Here is a 13,204-nt window from a genome sequence, read left to right as displayed (position 1 = left end):
GCCAAAATAGGTTTTTTGTAAACTATAAAACGCATCATTTTTTATGTATTACGTATTTATATATATTTTTACATATTTATATATATATTTTTAAGTTTTTATATAGATATTTATATATTTTAAATGTGAAAATGTATTTTTTTACATATTTATATGTGTTTTTAAGTATTTTACATATATTTTAATATACTTTTATGTATTACATATTCATATGTATTTTTACGTATCTATGTATTTTTTGAAGTTTTTTTATATAGATGTTTATGTATTTTTATGTATTTTAAAGTATAACAATATTGTTTTTACGTATTTATGTATTTTTTTTATTTCAAGTCGTTTTCACAATTTCATCCAATTTTCACAGCTTCTTCGAGTATGTCTAGATGGTTTTCCTATATATCTACATATTTTAAGCTTTTTCTCATTCATTTATCTTGAAATTAAATGTCAAATTAAAAAACAAAAGAATTATTTATGCACATACGAAAACTTCATCGGATCATATGGTCTCAAGGAACACCAAGTCTCATGTGTAGAAGATGAAGATGTGTGTGGTGGAAATATTTTATTCCTTATGTGATTACGTGACTTTAAATCTAAAAATTAATAGAACAAAACATTTAACAATTTCATATTAACTCATTGTATTATTCAACCTTATTTAAGAACGTTGTTGCATATTTTGTATAAGGAAAAACATTATTGTATATTTATATTATTCGGATTAAACTTATATTTATTATTTTTTGAATAATTTTCATAATAACTAATGGTCATCGATTAATCTCCTTATTAATCCACGCCTAACCGATTAGTACATTAATCTCAGTCCACCGATGTTTTTTTTTTTGGAAAGGGAACTTCCCTAACGAGGGTTTCCGGGCCAGCTTACGCGCACCGACTAATCCCCGCTGCAAACATGAGACTTTGCCTCATGCCCTGGAGTCACTGCAGGCAAACCTCCATGGCCACAAGGGCTGAGTAGTGCCAGGATTTGAACATGGGTCAATAGGTTATCCACCATATCTTCCACATGCCTTACCAAGTCACCACAACCCAAGTGGTTACAACCCTGGTATTAGGTAAAGAACCTTACAAAAACTATTACATACTTAAATTCCTTTCGATAAATTCGGAATTTGTAAGGGATACATCTTTTGTTCATGGTTGATAAAACCATCTATAATTTTAACATCTCTAAGACGGCCGCGTTGTTCCTCCTGAAGGCATAAATTATTATTATGTGTTTTTAATTCGATGTTTAATTTCATGATAAACGAATGAGAAAAGTGTTGGTGATTTTAGTGGCACCACGTCATTTTATGTAATTGGAACTAACATGCGAGCTAATGAACTTCATAAGTTGTACTCTAATATATGCACGAGTTTTGTGCGGAGTGCAGACATGTATAAGATCGAATTAGAAGCCGGTTCGACAACAAGTCGGGGGTCCGGGGGCAACGCCCCTAAGTCTGGGGTTTCCAAAGGGGAAGCATCCCTTTGACGGGGTCTAGGGCAGCACCCCTAGCGGGGTCCAAAGGGCAGATGGGGAAACTACATATGGGAGCATAATGGGAAATTCAGATTCTTGAGGGTGATTATGGTAAAACTAATGAAATTCGTTAGTTTTGGAAACCCTAAATCCTCATTTAAAATCTGGATTTCCCTGACTTGTTTCAAAAGCAACCCATGACTACCAACCCTAAGAGAAACCCTAATCTCGTTTATTATATAAACGACTCTTCTCTTTGAGAAGAGATACACGTAAAGTATTAGCTCACCTTTTCTTCAAACGAACAATAATCCTTCTAGCAATTTGGCTTACGTTTTTCGTGCCTAGATTCGTAAGTGTCCTCTTGGACTGTCCTAGGCTAAATTTCTTGCAACCCAGACATATGGCAAAAATATCAGTTCGAAAAGTGTTCACTCGATCTAAGGGGTATCCAGATCTCCAACGCAATCCCTATTTCCTCTAACAAAAAGCTTAAAATATACGAGTATGTAGGAAAACCATCTAGACATACTCGAAGAAGCTATGAGAATTGGATGAAATGGTGAAGATGACTTGAAGTAAAAGTACATAAATACATAAAAACAATACGGTTATACATTTAAAATACATAAAATACATAAACATGTATATAAAAAACTTTTCAAAAAAATACATAAATACGTAAAAATACATATAAATATGTAATATATATAAAAAACACAATGTAAAGTACTTAAAATCCATATAAATATGTAAAAATTATGTTTATACATTTAAAATACATAAACATCTATATAAAAAATTAAAAAAATACACAAATAAGTAAATATACACATAAATACGTAATATTTAAAGAACACATACAAATACATAAAAACTATGCAAAATACTTAAAAATACATAAACAAATATGTTTATACATTTAAAATACATAAACATCTATATAAAAAACTTAAAAAAATACATAAATATATAAAAATATATATAAATATGTAATACATAAAAAAATAACACATAAAACTACATAAAAGTATGTAAAATATTTAAAAATACATATAAATATAAAAAAAAATATGTTTATACATCTAAAATACATACAAATATGTAAACATATACATATAAAAACTTAAAAAAATACATAAAAATGTAAAAATATATAACTACTTAAAAAATATGTTTATACATTATAAACAAATTTTAACGAAATCTACAGAAAATTCTCATTGTTTTGAAAAAATTAACGATTTAATCCCATAACCTATTGAACATGTAAAATTACTAAAGTAAATAAATTAATCGGTTTTTTGAGCTTTTTTATTAAAAAATTAAATAATCAGTACTTTTCTGTTAAAAAAATTACTTTAAAAAGATTAATTTAAAACTTTAACAATTTTTTTTTTCAAAATATTTGAGATTTGTTGAAGATTTAAAAAAATATATATATAAATAAACCTCGTATATTGATATTTTTGTTATATAAATAAAAAATATTGAATAAACCTATCTATCTAATTATTATCCGTTCTTACCACTACACGGCCACTTCGATATCGTACGCCCACCTCCTCCCCCACCCCTGAAGTGCAAAGAGGAGCAAAATCGCTGGCTGGCTGGCTGATTTCTTAGATTAGACTTCATCAAACATTTCTGCCCCAACTCACTCGCTCACACTCTCTCTGTCAACTGAACATAGTGGAGGTAATCTCTCGATTCTTAGATCTTCTTGTCTTCCACCTCAAATCTGGGTTTAAAAAGAACGTCTCCATGTTTTCTTTTCCATTTCCTTTTATGTATTAACACTACAGATCACCTCCTCGCAGTTTATTCCAGATCTTGCTATGTTAGATATTGTGTTTCTAATCTTTACTTTTGCGTTTATATATGTTAATTTGTTAGTTCCTGTCTAGGGTTTTAACCTTTTTTCTAGGGTTTTTTTTTTTTTTTTCTTCATGTATCGTTAGGTTAAATTTCTTTACCTCACCAAAACCTAGATTCTAATTGTTCTCTAAACCCGAATGTCTCCTTGCATGTTTCAGGAGGAGAGTTTGCAACTGAAATTTGTGGTCTGAGTTTGCACCTTTTTGGGATAAAAATGGTGGCGTCGTGGGTGTAAGGGTTTAATTTCGGTCTTTTTCGAATGTCTTCTCTTTTTATGGTTTGATAGCTGTGGTTTTGTTCGGGAGATTTCGAAATTTGAAAAAGGGGCGTCTGTGTGATTGAGATTGATGGAAGACAGTTTAGGTTCAGATTCAGTTCCTTCTGGTCCCATTGACAAAAACAAGGTTTTCTCCATTAAGCCATTAAGATGTCTTGTTCCAATCTTCCCTTCACAAGGGGGTTCTGGTCCATCTTCAACACAACAATCTCCATTTGCATTCGTTTCTCCAACTGGTCCATTTCCCCCTGGAGCTGCACAATTTTTCCCCTTCGTTTCTCCAACTCCAAATGAGTCTCCTATTCAGAGACAAACAGCCAGTGTACCTGATAATGGTAAATCCTACGCAATCCCATCTCCAGTTCCTCTAAATTCCTTCAGGACACCCATCTCAGCACCACCTCCTGACAATGGTGCCAAAGGCACAACAACAACAACAACAATGACAACAACAGCACCAACAGCAACAAGAAGAAGCTCCAAGAATGTCATCCCATATGATGAAGGATACACTCAAAGCGATGGATATGAAAACGGGTTCACAATCGATACAGAAGACAGCGGTGATGCCATTAAAAGAAAGCGAAAAATCCGGAAAACCGTGAAAGGATCACAAGCAGTAGCTGTATCTAGCTCTGAAGTCGACATCGATCCATTAGTTAATCATATTTTGAAATCTTTTCGCCTTGTTGAAATCGATACAATTCTTCAAGCTGATAGTAATCATGAATTAGTCCAACGTGTGGTTTTGGTTTACAATCTGCTAAGAAGAAAAATCACACAGCTCGATGATGCAAAAGGGGTAATCCCGGGAATTTCAAGACGGGCAGATTTACGGTCAGGTACAATCTTGATGAACAAAGGTGCCCGGGTGAATACAAAAAGACGGGTCGGATCCGTACCCGGTGTCGATATTGGTGATGTTTTCTTTTTCAGAATGGAGCTCTGTTTGGTGGGATTACATGCTCCAATCATGGCAGGGATAGATTACTTAAGTTTTAAAGTCAGTGGTGATGAAGAACCGATTGCAGTAAGTATCGTTTCAGCAGGAGGATATGAAGATGAAGAAGACGATGGAGAGGTGATAATTTACAGTGGTCAAGGTGGTGTTCAAAGAAGCGATAAATTACTCATGGATCAAAAACTCGAAAGGGGTAATCTTGCTTTAGAAAAAAGCTTACATAGAGGTAATGAAGTAAGAGTTGTTAGAGGTCTTAAAGATGGAACAAGTGCAACTGGAAAAGTATATGTTTATGATGGGTTATACAAAATCCACGAATCTTGGATCGAAAAAGGAAAATCCGGTTGCAATGTTTTCAAGTATAAACTCATTCGGGTTTCCGGGCAGCCCGAGGGGTTTATGTTGTGGAAATCAATTCAACAATGGAGAGACGGGGTGACTGCCCGAGTCGGGGTTATCCTGCCCGATCTTACTTCTGGTGCGGAAAATTTACCCATTTGTTTAGTTAACGATGTGGATAGCGAAAAGGGCCCTGCGTATTTTACGTATTTGCCCTCTTTGAAATACGCGAAACCATACGGAACTTCAAAATCTTTAAGCTGTAGATGCTCAAACGGATGTCAACCCGCGTCTCCTTGCCCTTGTGTGGAAAAAAACAACGGGTATCTTCCGTATTCATCAACGGGTATTTTATTAAGTCATAACTTAATTGTTCATGAATGTGGGCCTTCATGTTTATGTCCTCCAAGTTGTAGAAACCGGGTGTCACAAACGGGGTTGAAACTCCGTTTAGAGGTTTTCAGAACTAAAAATAAAGGTTGGGGACTTAGGTCGTGGGACCCGATACGGGCTGGAGCTTTTATATGCGAGTATGCGGGTGAAGTGATTACTGAAAGTGGGATTGATAGTGATGATAATTATGTATTTGATGCGGGTCGGGTTTTTGACCCGTTGGAGCTTGTGCCTACTGATGAGCCTGTTAAGATTCCGTTTCCGTTGGTTGTTAGTGCGAAAAATAAGGGGAATGTGGGCCGGTTTATGAACCATAGTTGTTCGCCTAATGTTTATTGGCAACCGATTATGAGGGAAAATGAAGAGGAGTCGTATTTACATGTTGGGTTATATGCGATTAAGCATATTGGACCTTTGCAGGAGTTAACGTTTAATTATGGGGTCCCACGGGTTGAGAAAAAAGGGATTGTGAAAAAAAAGTGTTTGTGTGGATCTTCGAATTGCAAAGGCTTTTTTTACTAGTGATGGAGAGGGAGTGAAGATGAAGATGAATCATGAATCATGAAATATGAATGTTGTCTCTCTTGTAAAAGGTTAGTTTTGTCTTTTTTTTTTTACTGAGTGTAGTGTAGTAAGTTGTTTTAGTGGGGGATGTTTTTGTGTTGTTTATGTTTTTTCGTGTTGTAATTGTAGGTTGGTTTATTTGAATTTGAAACATAATGTGATTGGTAACTAGTTATGGTTCTTTTTCATTTCTAGAGTTGAAATCATCAGATTTGTCTTTAATGCTGAGATTCGTAAAGATCCACATCTGAAGTCTGAATGGACTGGGGCCGTTTTGGATATTTTGTTGGGTTTTATTAACTGAAGAATGACTTGTTTAGTTATGCCTTATTTTTTATGAGTTGGCATTAAATTGTAGGGTCCTTTGTCCACATTTACTATCGCGTATGGACACAAAATGGCACAGGAGAAGAGAGGCAGCTTGCACCTATTGGCCCTGCCCTTAATTTGCTGAAAAGTAATAATTGTTTATACTTTTGTCATATGTGCAATCTGGATGGATTTCAATTTTAAAAAAGTTACAAAATATTTATAACTTTTTCTCATAGGATCTAATGATGAGATCTATGAAAGCAAGTGCCGATACTGGAGCACGCCGATATATATATATATATATATATATATATATATATATATATATATATATATATATATATATATATATATATATATATATATATATACACACACACACGTGGATGTTCTTTTGAGACTATGTTAATTTTGTGAGACATAAGGACGCGGCCATAGCCATTCATCTTGGAGATTAAAAGAAATATATTATAAATTGCAAAATAAAACTAAAAATCCAAAAACTCTTTTTTTAAATATTATTATTTTTATTTAATTTATCCAAAAATTAAAAAAAATATATTTTTTTTCGAAATATGAGTGAAATAATAGAATATTATGCTGTAAATAATCAATCGAATTTTTAAAATATTAGAATATTTTAATATTCTATTAAAATTGATAGATATGTTAAAATCTTTTAATATTCTATTTGAATTTCTAAATTTGTTAGAATATACCAGTGTTGTAGAAATCGGCATTGGCGACCGATTAATCGCTTGGTGGTCTTGAACCGATTACGATTAGGATACTTGACGGAAATTAGTCAAAGTCGACCTTGGTGGTCCTTGGCGGCCTTGACGGTCTCGGTGGTCATAGACGAGAATTTTTTTAAAAATTCAAAAAATTTTAATTTTCAAATACTACACATAAATTTTAAATTTTCAAAATTTTAAGCTTTCAAATTTTAAAATATTAACCTAAAATTTTCAAAATTTTAAATTTTTAAAATTTTAAATTTTTAAATACTTAGTTTTCTAGGGAATATTAATTTTTTAAATAATTTTATTAATAATTAAGGGTTCCCGATTAATCATCGTCTAGTCCGATTAATCCCTTATCGTGAGTCGACCGCCGAGTTACCGCTGAACGATTTTTACAACCTTGGAATATACTAATATTTTCTATTAATTTTTTTTGAATATTTATAGTTTAAGTATTTTAGTAGAATATTTTAATATTCTAAAAATCCGATTTGAATATTTACAGTATAATATTATATTAAAATATTTCACGTATATTTTGAAAAAAAATAGTAATTTTTTTGGATAAATTAAATGATGAAAATAATATTATTATTTTTTTTTTGAAAATTTTCATTTATTTTGTGTTTAAAAATATATTTTTTTGATCTCCAAAATGAATGACTATGATTATGTCCTATGTCTCACAAAATATGGTCTCACATTAATCTAACCCTATATATATATATATATATATATATATATATATATATATATATATATATATATATATATATATATATATATATATATATTCAAATGATAACCATAGATTTTTTTTTCTGGATGTAATTTTTCAGAAAAAACCAACACTAACATAAGCATAGGCTAGCGTTTAGAGGATTCGCTTGCATGGGCGGGTGCATGCGCGCCTTCTCAACTTCCAACTAATTCTAGGTTTATTTACCTGTGTGATCGGGGAAGTGTTGTTTCTAATGGTAGAAACAGGGTCGGTCCAGACGGTGGGCAACCCGGGCGACCGCCCACGGCCCACGAATCCAGGGGGCCCAAATTTTTGGGCTATGTAGTGAATATATATAAAAAAATTATTACCAAAATGATTTTTAGGGCCTAAAGTTAGTTCAAACTCAAAATAGCTCAAAAATAAACAATTTGACTTATTTGTTATTTTTAATTGAACGCGTTTATGGTGAAGAATAAATGATAATTTTTTTAATCTTTATTATATTTGTTTTTAGGGGACCATTTTTTTTCTTTTCGCCCTGGGCCCCATATACGTTTGGACCGGCCCTGGGTAGAAAGATTTCAAATGTATATGTTAGAGGTGATGGAGTAGTTGTATTAATTTGTTGGTTGTATGTGAAGTTAATGGGACTCTACATTATTTAATAATTTGGGTTTGAATTTGATGTAATGTGATGATTTTTAAGCAACAAGTGTAAGATGGGTGAGTTTAGGTAGGTCAAAAACAACATGCTGATATTATGAAAGAGATGTCAAGTTTCAATTTAAAGATAACTAGTATTTAAGTTATTCTGTGCATTGTGGCGGAGAACTCGTTTGAAGTTAATAAAAATGAAAACTATAAAAATAAACTATATAAGGGATTAAAATGTAACTTTAATACGCATGGTAGATCCTTTGCAATCAGTATGTACAATTTAATTTAAAAATGTCAAAATCCATATATAACATGATAACCACTATACCAAATCAAGTGGACCACAAAAGTATTAAAATAAAGTTTCGATTGAAACAACTAGTTATAAAGTAGCTAGACGAAAATAATGCTTGAAAATTAGTAAAACGAAAACTATAAAATAAATTATGTAAGGGCCAAAATGTAGCTTTAATGCGCAATAGTAACTCATATGAAATTTATATATAAAATGTGATTTATCGATGTCAACAATTTATATATAGTACATCAAAATTGTACCATATCAAATAGACCGCAAAAATATCAAAATAAAGTTTTGATTCAACGATTATGTATAGCGGAAGCGGACGAAAATAAAGTTTGAAAATATATCTTAAAAAAATTAAAAGAGCGAAAATTATAAAAAGAAATTATATAAAGGACCAACAATATAATTTTAAAATAAAATAAAAGACTAACATCTGTAACTTAAAAAATAAAAATAATTTAATTTTAAAATTATAAAGGATGAAAACTATTTGACCAAAAGTTTTCAAGATAGAAAAAATATAAATATGAAATTTTGTTATCTCGTAAACATATTCTCTATTTTCAAAAGTATATTTGGAATGTTGTATCATATGCTGTAATAGTTGTAATTTGATATCGGTTTAGTAACTTTTCATTTTGGAAATAGTAAACGAAATGAAAAATAATTCTTACTTACAAACTTTATATATATATATATATATATATATATATATATATATATATATATATATATATATATAAAAGGTTATGTTCATGTGAGACGGCCTAATTTTGTGAGACCGTGAGACGCATTTTTTTATTTATTTTTAATTTTTTTAGTTAATTAAAGTTTTGTAAATAATATTAAAAAAAAGAAATTTTGGATTTTTCCATTTATTTTGCATTTTAAAATTATTTTTTAGAATATGTACAGTGTAATATTCTATTAGAATAATTCACGTATTTTTCAAAAAAAAAATGAGATTTTTTTTTTAATTTTTTTTAGTTAATTCAAGTTCCGAAAATAATATTTAAAAAAAGAATTTTTAGATTTTTTCATTTATTCTGCATTTTAAAAATATTTTTTTAGAATATGTCAATGTAATATTCTATTAGAATATTTCACGTATTTTAAAAAAAAAAACGGGATTTATTTATTTATTTATTTTTATTTTTTTAGTTAATTCAAGTTCCGAAAATAATATTCAAAAATAGAATTTTTGGATTTTTCCATTTATTTTGCATTTTAAAATTATTTTTAGATTTTGGTCTCACGGTCTCACAAAATTATAATGGTCTCAAATGAAAATGAACCTATATATATATATATATATATATATATATATATATATATATATATATATATATATATATATATATATATATATATTTATTTATTTATTTATATATAGGTTCATTTTCATTTGAGACCATTATAATTTGGTGAGACCGTGAGACAAAATCTAAAAATAATTTTAAAATGCAAAATAAATGGAAAAATCCAAAAATTCTTTTTTTAAATATTATTTTCGGAATTTGAATTAACTAAAAAAAAATAAAAAAATCCCATTTTTTTTTTGAAAAGTACGTGAAATATTCTAATAGAATATTACACTGTACATATTCTAAAAAATAATTTTAAAATGCAAAATAAATGGAAAAATCTAAAAATTCTTTTTCTAAATATTATTTTCGGAACTTGAATTAACTAAAAAAAATAAAATAAAATTCCTTTTTTTTTTGAAAAATACGTGAAATATTCTAATAGAGTATTACACTGTACATATTCTAAAAAATAATTTTAAAATGCAAAATAAATGGAAAAATCCAAAAATTCTTTTTTTAAATATTATTTTCGGAACTTGAATTAAATAAAAAAAATAAAAAAATGCGTCTCACGGTCTCACAAAATTAGGCCGTCTCACATGAACCTAACCCTATATATATATATATATATATATATATATATATATATATATATATATATATATATATATATATATATATATAGAGAGAGAGAGAGAGAGAGAGAGAGAGAGAGGTCAAGTGTTTAAAATATTTATTATGTTATTGTATTAATAAATGTGAACCAATCAAAATTAAATAAAAAAATAAATAAATAAATAAATAAGGGTAATTTAGTAATTTGTTTAGTAACTTCCAAAAATAATTCCTATAATCATGGGATAATCGCTGGTCTTCCTCACCTTAAAACCTAAATAAATAAACTGGTCTTTCTTTAAGTTTCTTCACTTTTCTTTGATTCTTAAAACATCAACATGTGACCCAGTCACATCATGTATCAAGAATCTCATAATAGAAACTTAGCAGAGTTAGATACGGGACTTTACCTGAAGTAGAGTCGAACTTATTGACTTTAACATCCTTAGGTAAAATTTGGCAACTTCGCAACTAATGCCCCTTCCTTTGGCAATATAAACATATGGAGCCTTTGGTAATGGTACCAGTACTATCACAAACTTAGCTTTTTCTCTTTACTATTTGGTCAACCGAGTTGACTATGGCCGATCCCTTTCCATTGGGAAGAGAATGCTTTTTTTTGGATTTCCAGTGTCATCATTGTCAATGTCCATAAAGTTTTAGAAAGTTTATCTTAGCAAATAGATAAGATCATTAAAAGTCTTGTCATAGTCTGTTTCATAGGGGTCCCAAAGGAACTCACTATGTGACTTAGAAAGTGATTGAACATCCAACTTTCTCAAGACTTTGACACCTAACTCTCCTGGATTGTCAATATGTGACTTCATCTCCAAGATGTGATCACACCTAGACCTTGCCTTGCCAATATGGCTTGAGTGACCTTGAACTTGTGGGTTAGGGAGAATAATTGGAGGAGGTGGAGAAAGTGAAGTTCCAAGAGATTTGGGAAGATCATAGATGTCTGAACTAGACATCTTTTGAGAGATATTCAAGATAGTTGATCTAAAGTCCTTAATATAACACCCAACATGAAATATTAACGCTAGGAACCAACACAATATTTTATAACTCGGAAGAGGGATGCCGTAATCCAAGCTATAAAATATTTGAAGGTAGGTGAATGACGATTCACCAATTTCCACCATGAAAAACGAAATAATTATTAGGTTTTTAATTGGATTTGAAACTCCTATATTTTTTTGAGATTCATTGAACTGTTCAATGGCATGTTTCAATCTCGAGTGTGCCCTTCAGGTATTGTGACTGGGATGCCGAGGATCACAAAACAAGGTGTGAATAACCATGCAAATATACTTGGTACCCTTAATATTTACCCCTCAATCGATGTGCCGGTTAACCACACACGCTCCATCGATACTATGATAAATATTAAGTTACCCTTTGCCTACCTTGTTAAATACGAGTTAGTGTGCCGGTTAACCACACACGCTCCACTAACCAACTTAAACAAAGTGTAATTTCATGGATTAGCACCTTATTCACATTTTCCTAAAGTAACTAAGATTGGGAATTATAAAAAACATTTAGTTACTTTATATTTATCATTATTACTTTTAATGAAGGGAGAATTATAGTCCTTGTCCTACCCGTTCGGCTAACGACCCTCCACCGGTCAAGGAAGCGGTGGGTGAGAGTGGACACCCATTAAACTGCCATTTTATAGGCAGTAACCTTATACCCCCTTATAGACTGACTTCGTGAATGAGGCCTACTAACGGTAAAACTGACTTGCTCTTATACATATATAAATATTATTAACTTATAATATTATAATGTATAAGGGTTGAATTTTAAGTCTTTAAAGTTGTAAGGGCTTAACTTGGAATTAAAGTATTCATAAAAGAAAACTTTTCAAATTCCAAAACTTGAGGGCAAGTTTTGAAACTATTCAAAACTCTTGGATTTTCATAACTTATGAGTTTTAATTAAAGCTTTAAAACTTTTAATGAAGAGACTCTTGGACATCCATAACTTGAGGACAAGTTATGGAGCCATAAAAACTATTTATAAGGAAAGACTCTTCATTTTTTTATAACCTAAGACATTTTTATGACTTTTTAAGATTCATATATATGACTTTTCATATAACTTAAGGACAAGTTACAAAAACACATTTTATGAACAACTTTTAGATTAATTTGGATTGAAAACTACCAACACATATTTTTCATTAATCTAAAAAATAACTCATAAAACAAGGTAACACAAAAAAAAACTTTTGGATTCCATAACTTATGGAGTTTAATGTTTCTTTTATGATGAAACTTTTCATGTTCCATAACTTAAGAACAAGTTATGGAATTCCTTAAAACATTAAGACCAAGTTTTGTAACTCCATGAAAAACTTTGAATCAATTTTTTTTAAAACATTTTCATATCCATAACTTATGGGGGTTTCAAAAAACTCTTTAGATCAAACTTTTAAAACTAATAAAATAATCATATAATTTTATCTTTTACTAAATTTGACCTAATTCAACTCATATAACAAATGATTCAAATTTTACAAATAATTAGTTTTTCACAAAAACAAGTAATTATCTTAAAATTTGACAAACGTCATGTTTTTTTCCTTTTTTTTCAACTTTGAAAATAAAACATTTGCATTAATATA

The 13,204-nt window shown here is 30.1% G+C and overlaps 1 protein-coding gene across 2 annotated transcripts; it reads left to right on the top strand.

The window, feature by feature from the left end:
- Nucleotides 1-3,004: 3,004 nt before the first annotated feature.
- LOC111889461 (histone-lysine N-methyltransferase, H3 lysine-9 specific SUVH1) lies at nucleotides 3,005-6,459 on the top strand. 2 transcript variants are annotated; one of them, XR_002849541.2, is made up of 3 exons: nucleotides 3,005-3,190; nucleotides 3,529-5,933; nucleotides 6,263-6,459. XR_002849541.2 is itself a non-coding variant. In XM_023885609.2 (2 exons), exon 2 carries the CDS (start codon nucleotides 3,718-3,720, stop codon nucleotides 5,860-5,862), a length of 2,145 nt encoding a protein of 714 aa, XP_023741377.1. In that variant the 5' UTR covers nucleotides 3,005-3,190; nucleotides 3,529-3,717; the 3' UTR covers nucleotides 5,863-6,092. The 2 variants fall into 2 exon arrangements, 1 of the variants encoding a protein (XP_023741377.1); XM_023885609.2 differs by lacking the exon at nucleotides 6,263-6,459 and having other exon boundaries at nucleotides 3,529-6,092.
- The last annotated feature ends 6,745 nt before the right edge of the window (nucleotides 6,460-13,204 follow it).

This window comes from Lactuca sativa, chromosome 5 (assembly GCF_002870075.4).
Source record: "Lactuca sativa cultivar Salinas chromosome 5, Lsat_Salinas_v11, whole genome shotgun sequence".
Lineage (NCBI taxonomy): Eukaryota > Viridiplantae > Streptophyta > Magnoliopsida > Asterales > Asteraceae > Lactuca > Lactuca sativa.
Note: the sequence above shows the minus strand (reverse complement) of the source record. Positions and strands in the feature narration are given on the sequence as shown.

Bases quoted from the DNA above. Each gene is read 5' to 3' on its own strand.
- LOC111889461 (XM_023885609.2), top strand. From the start codon at position 3,718: ATGGAAGACAGTTTAGGTTCAGATTCAGTTCCTTCTGGTCCCATTGAC.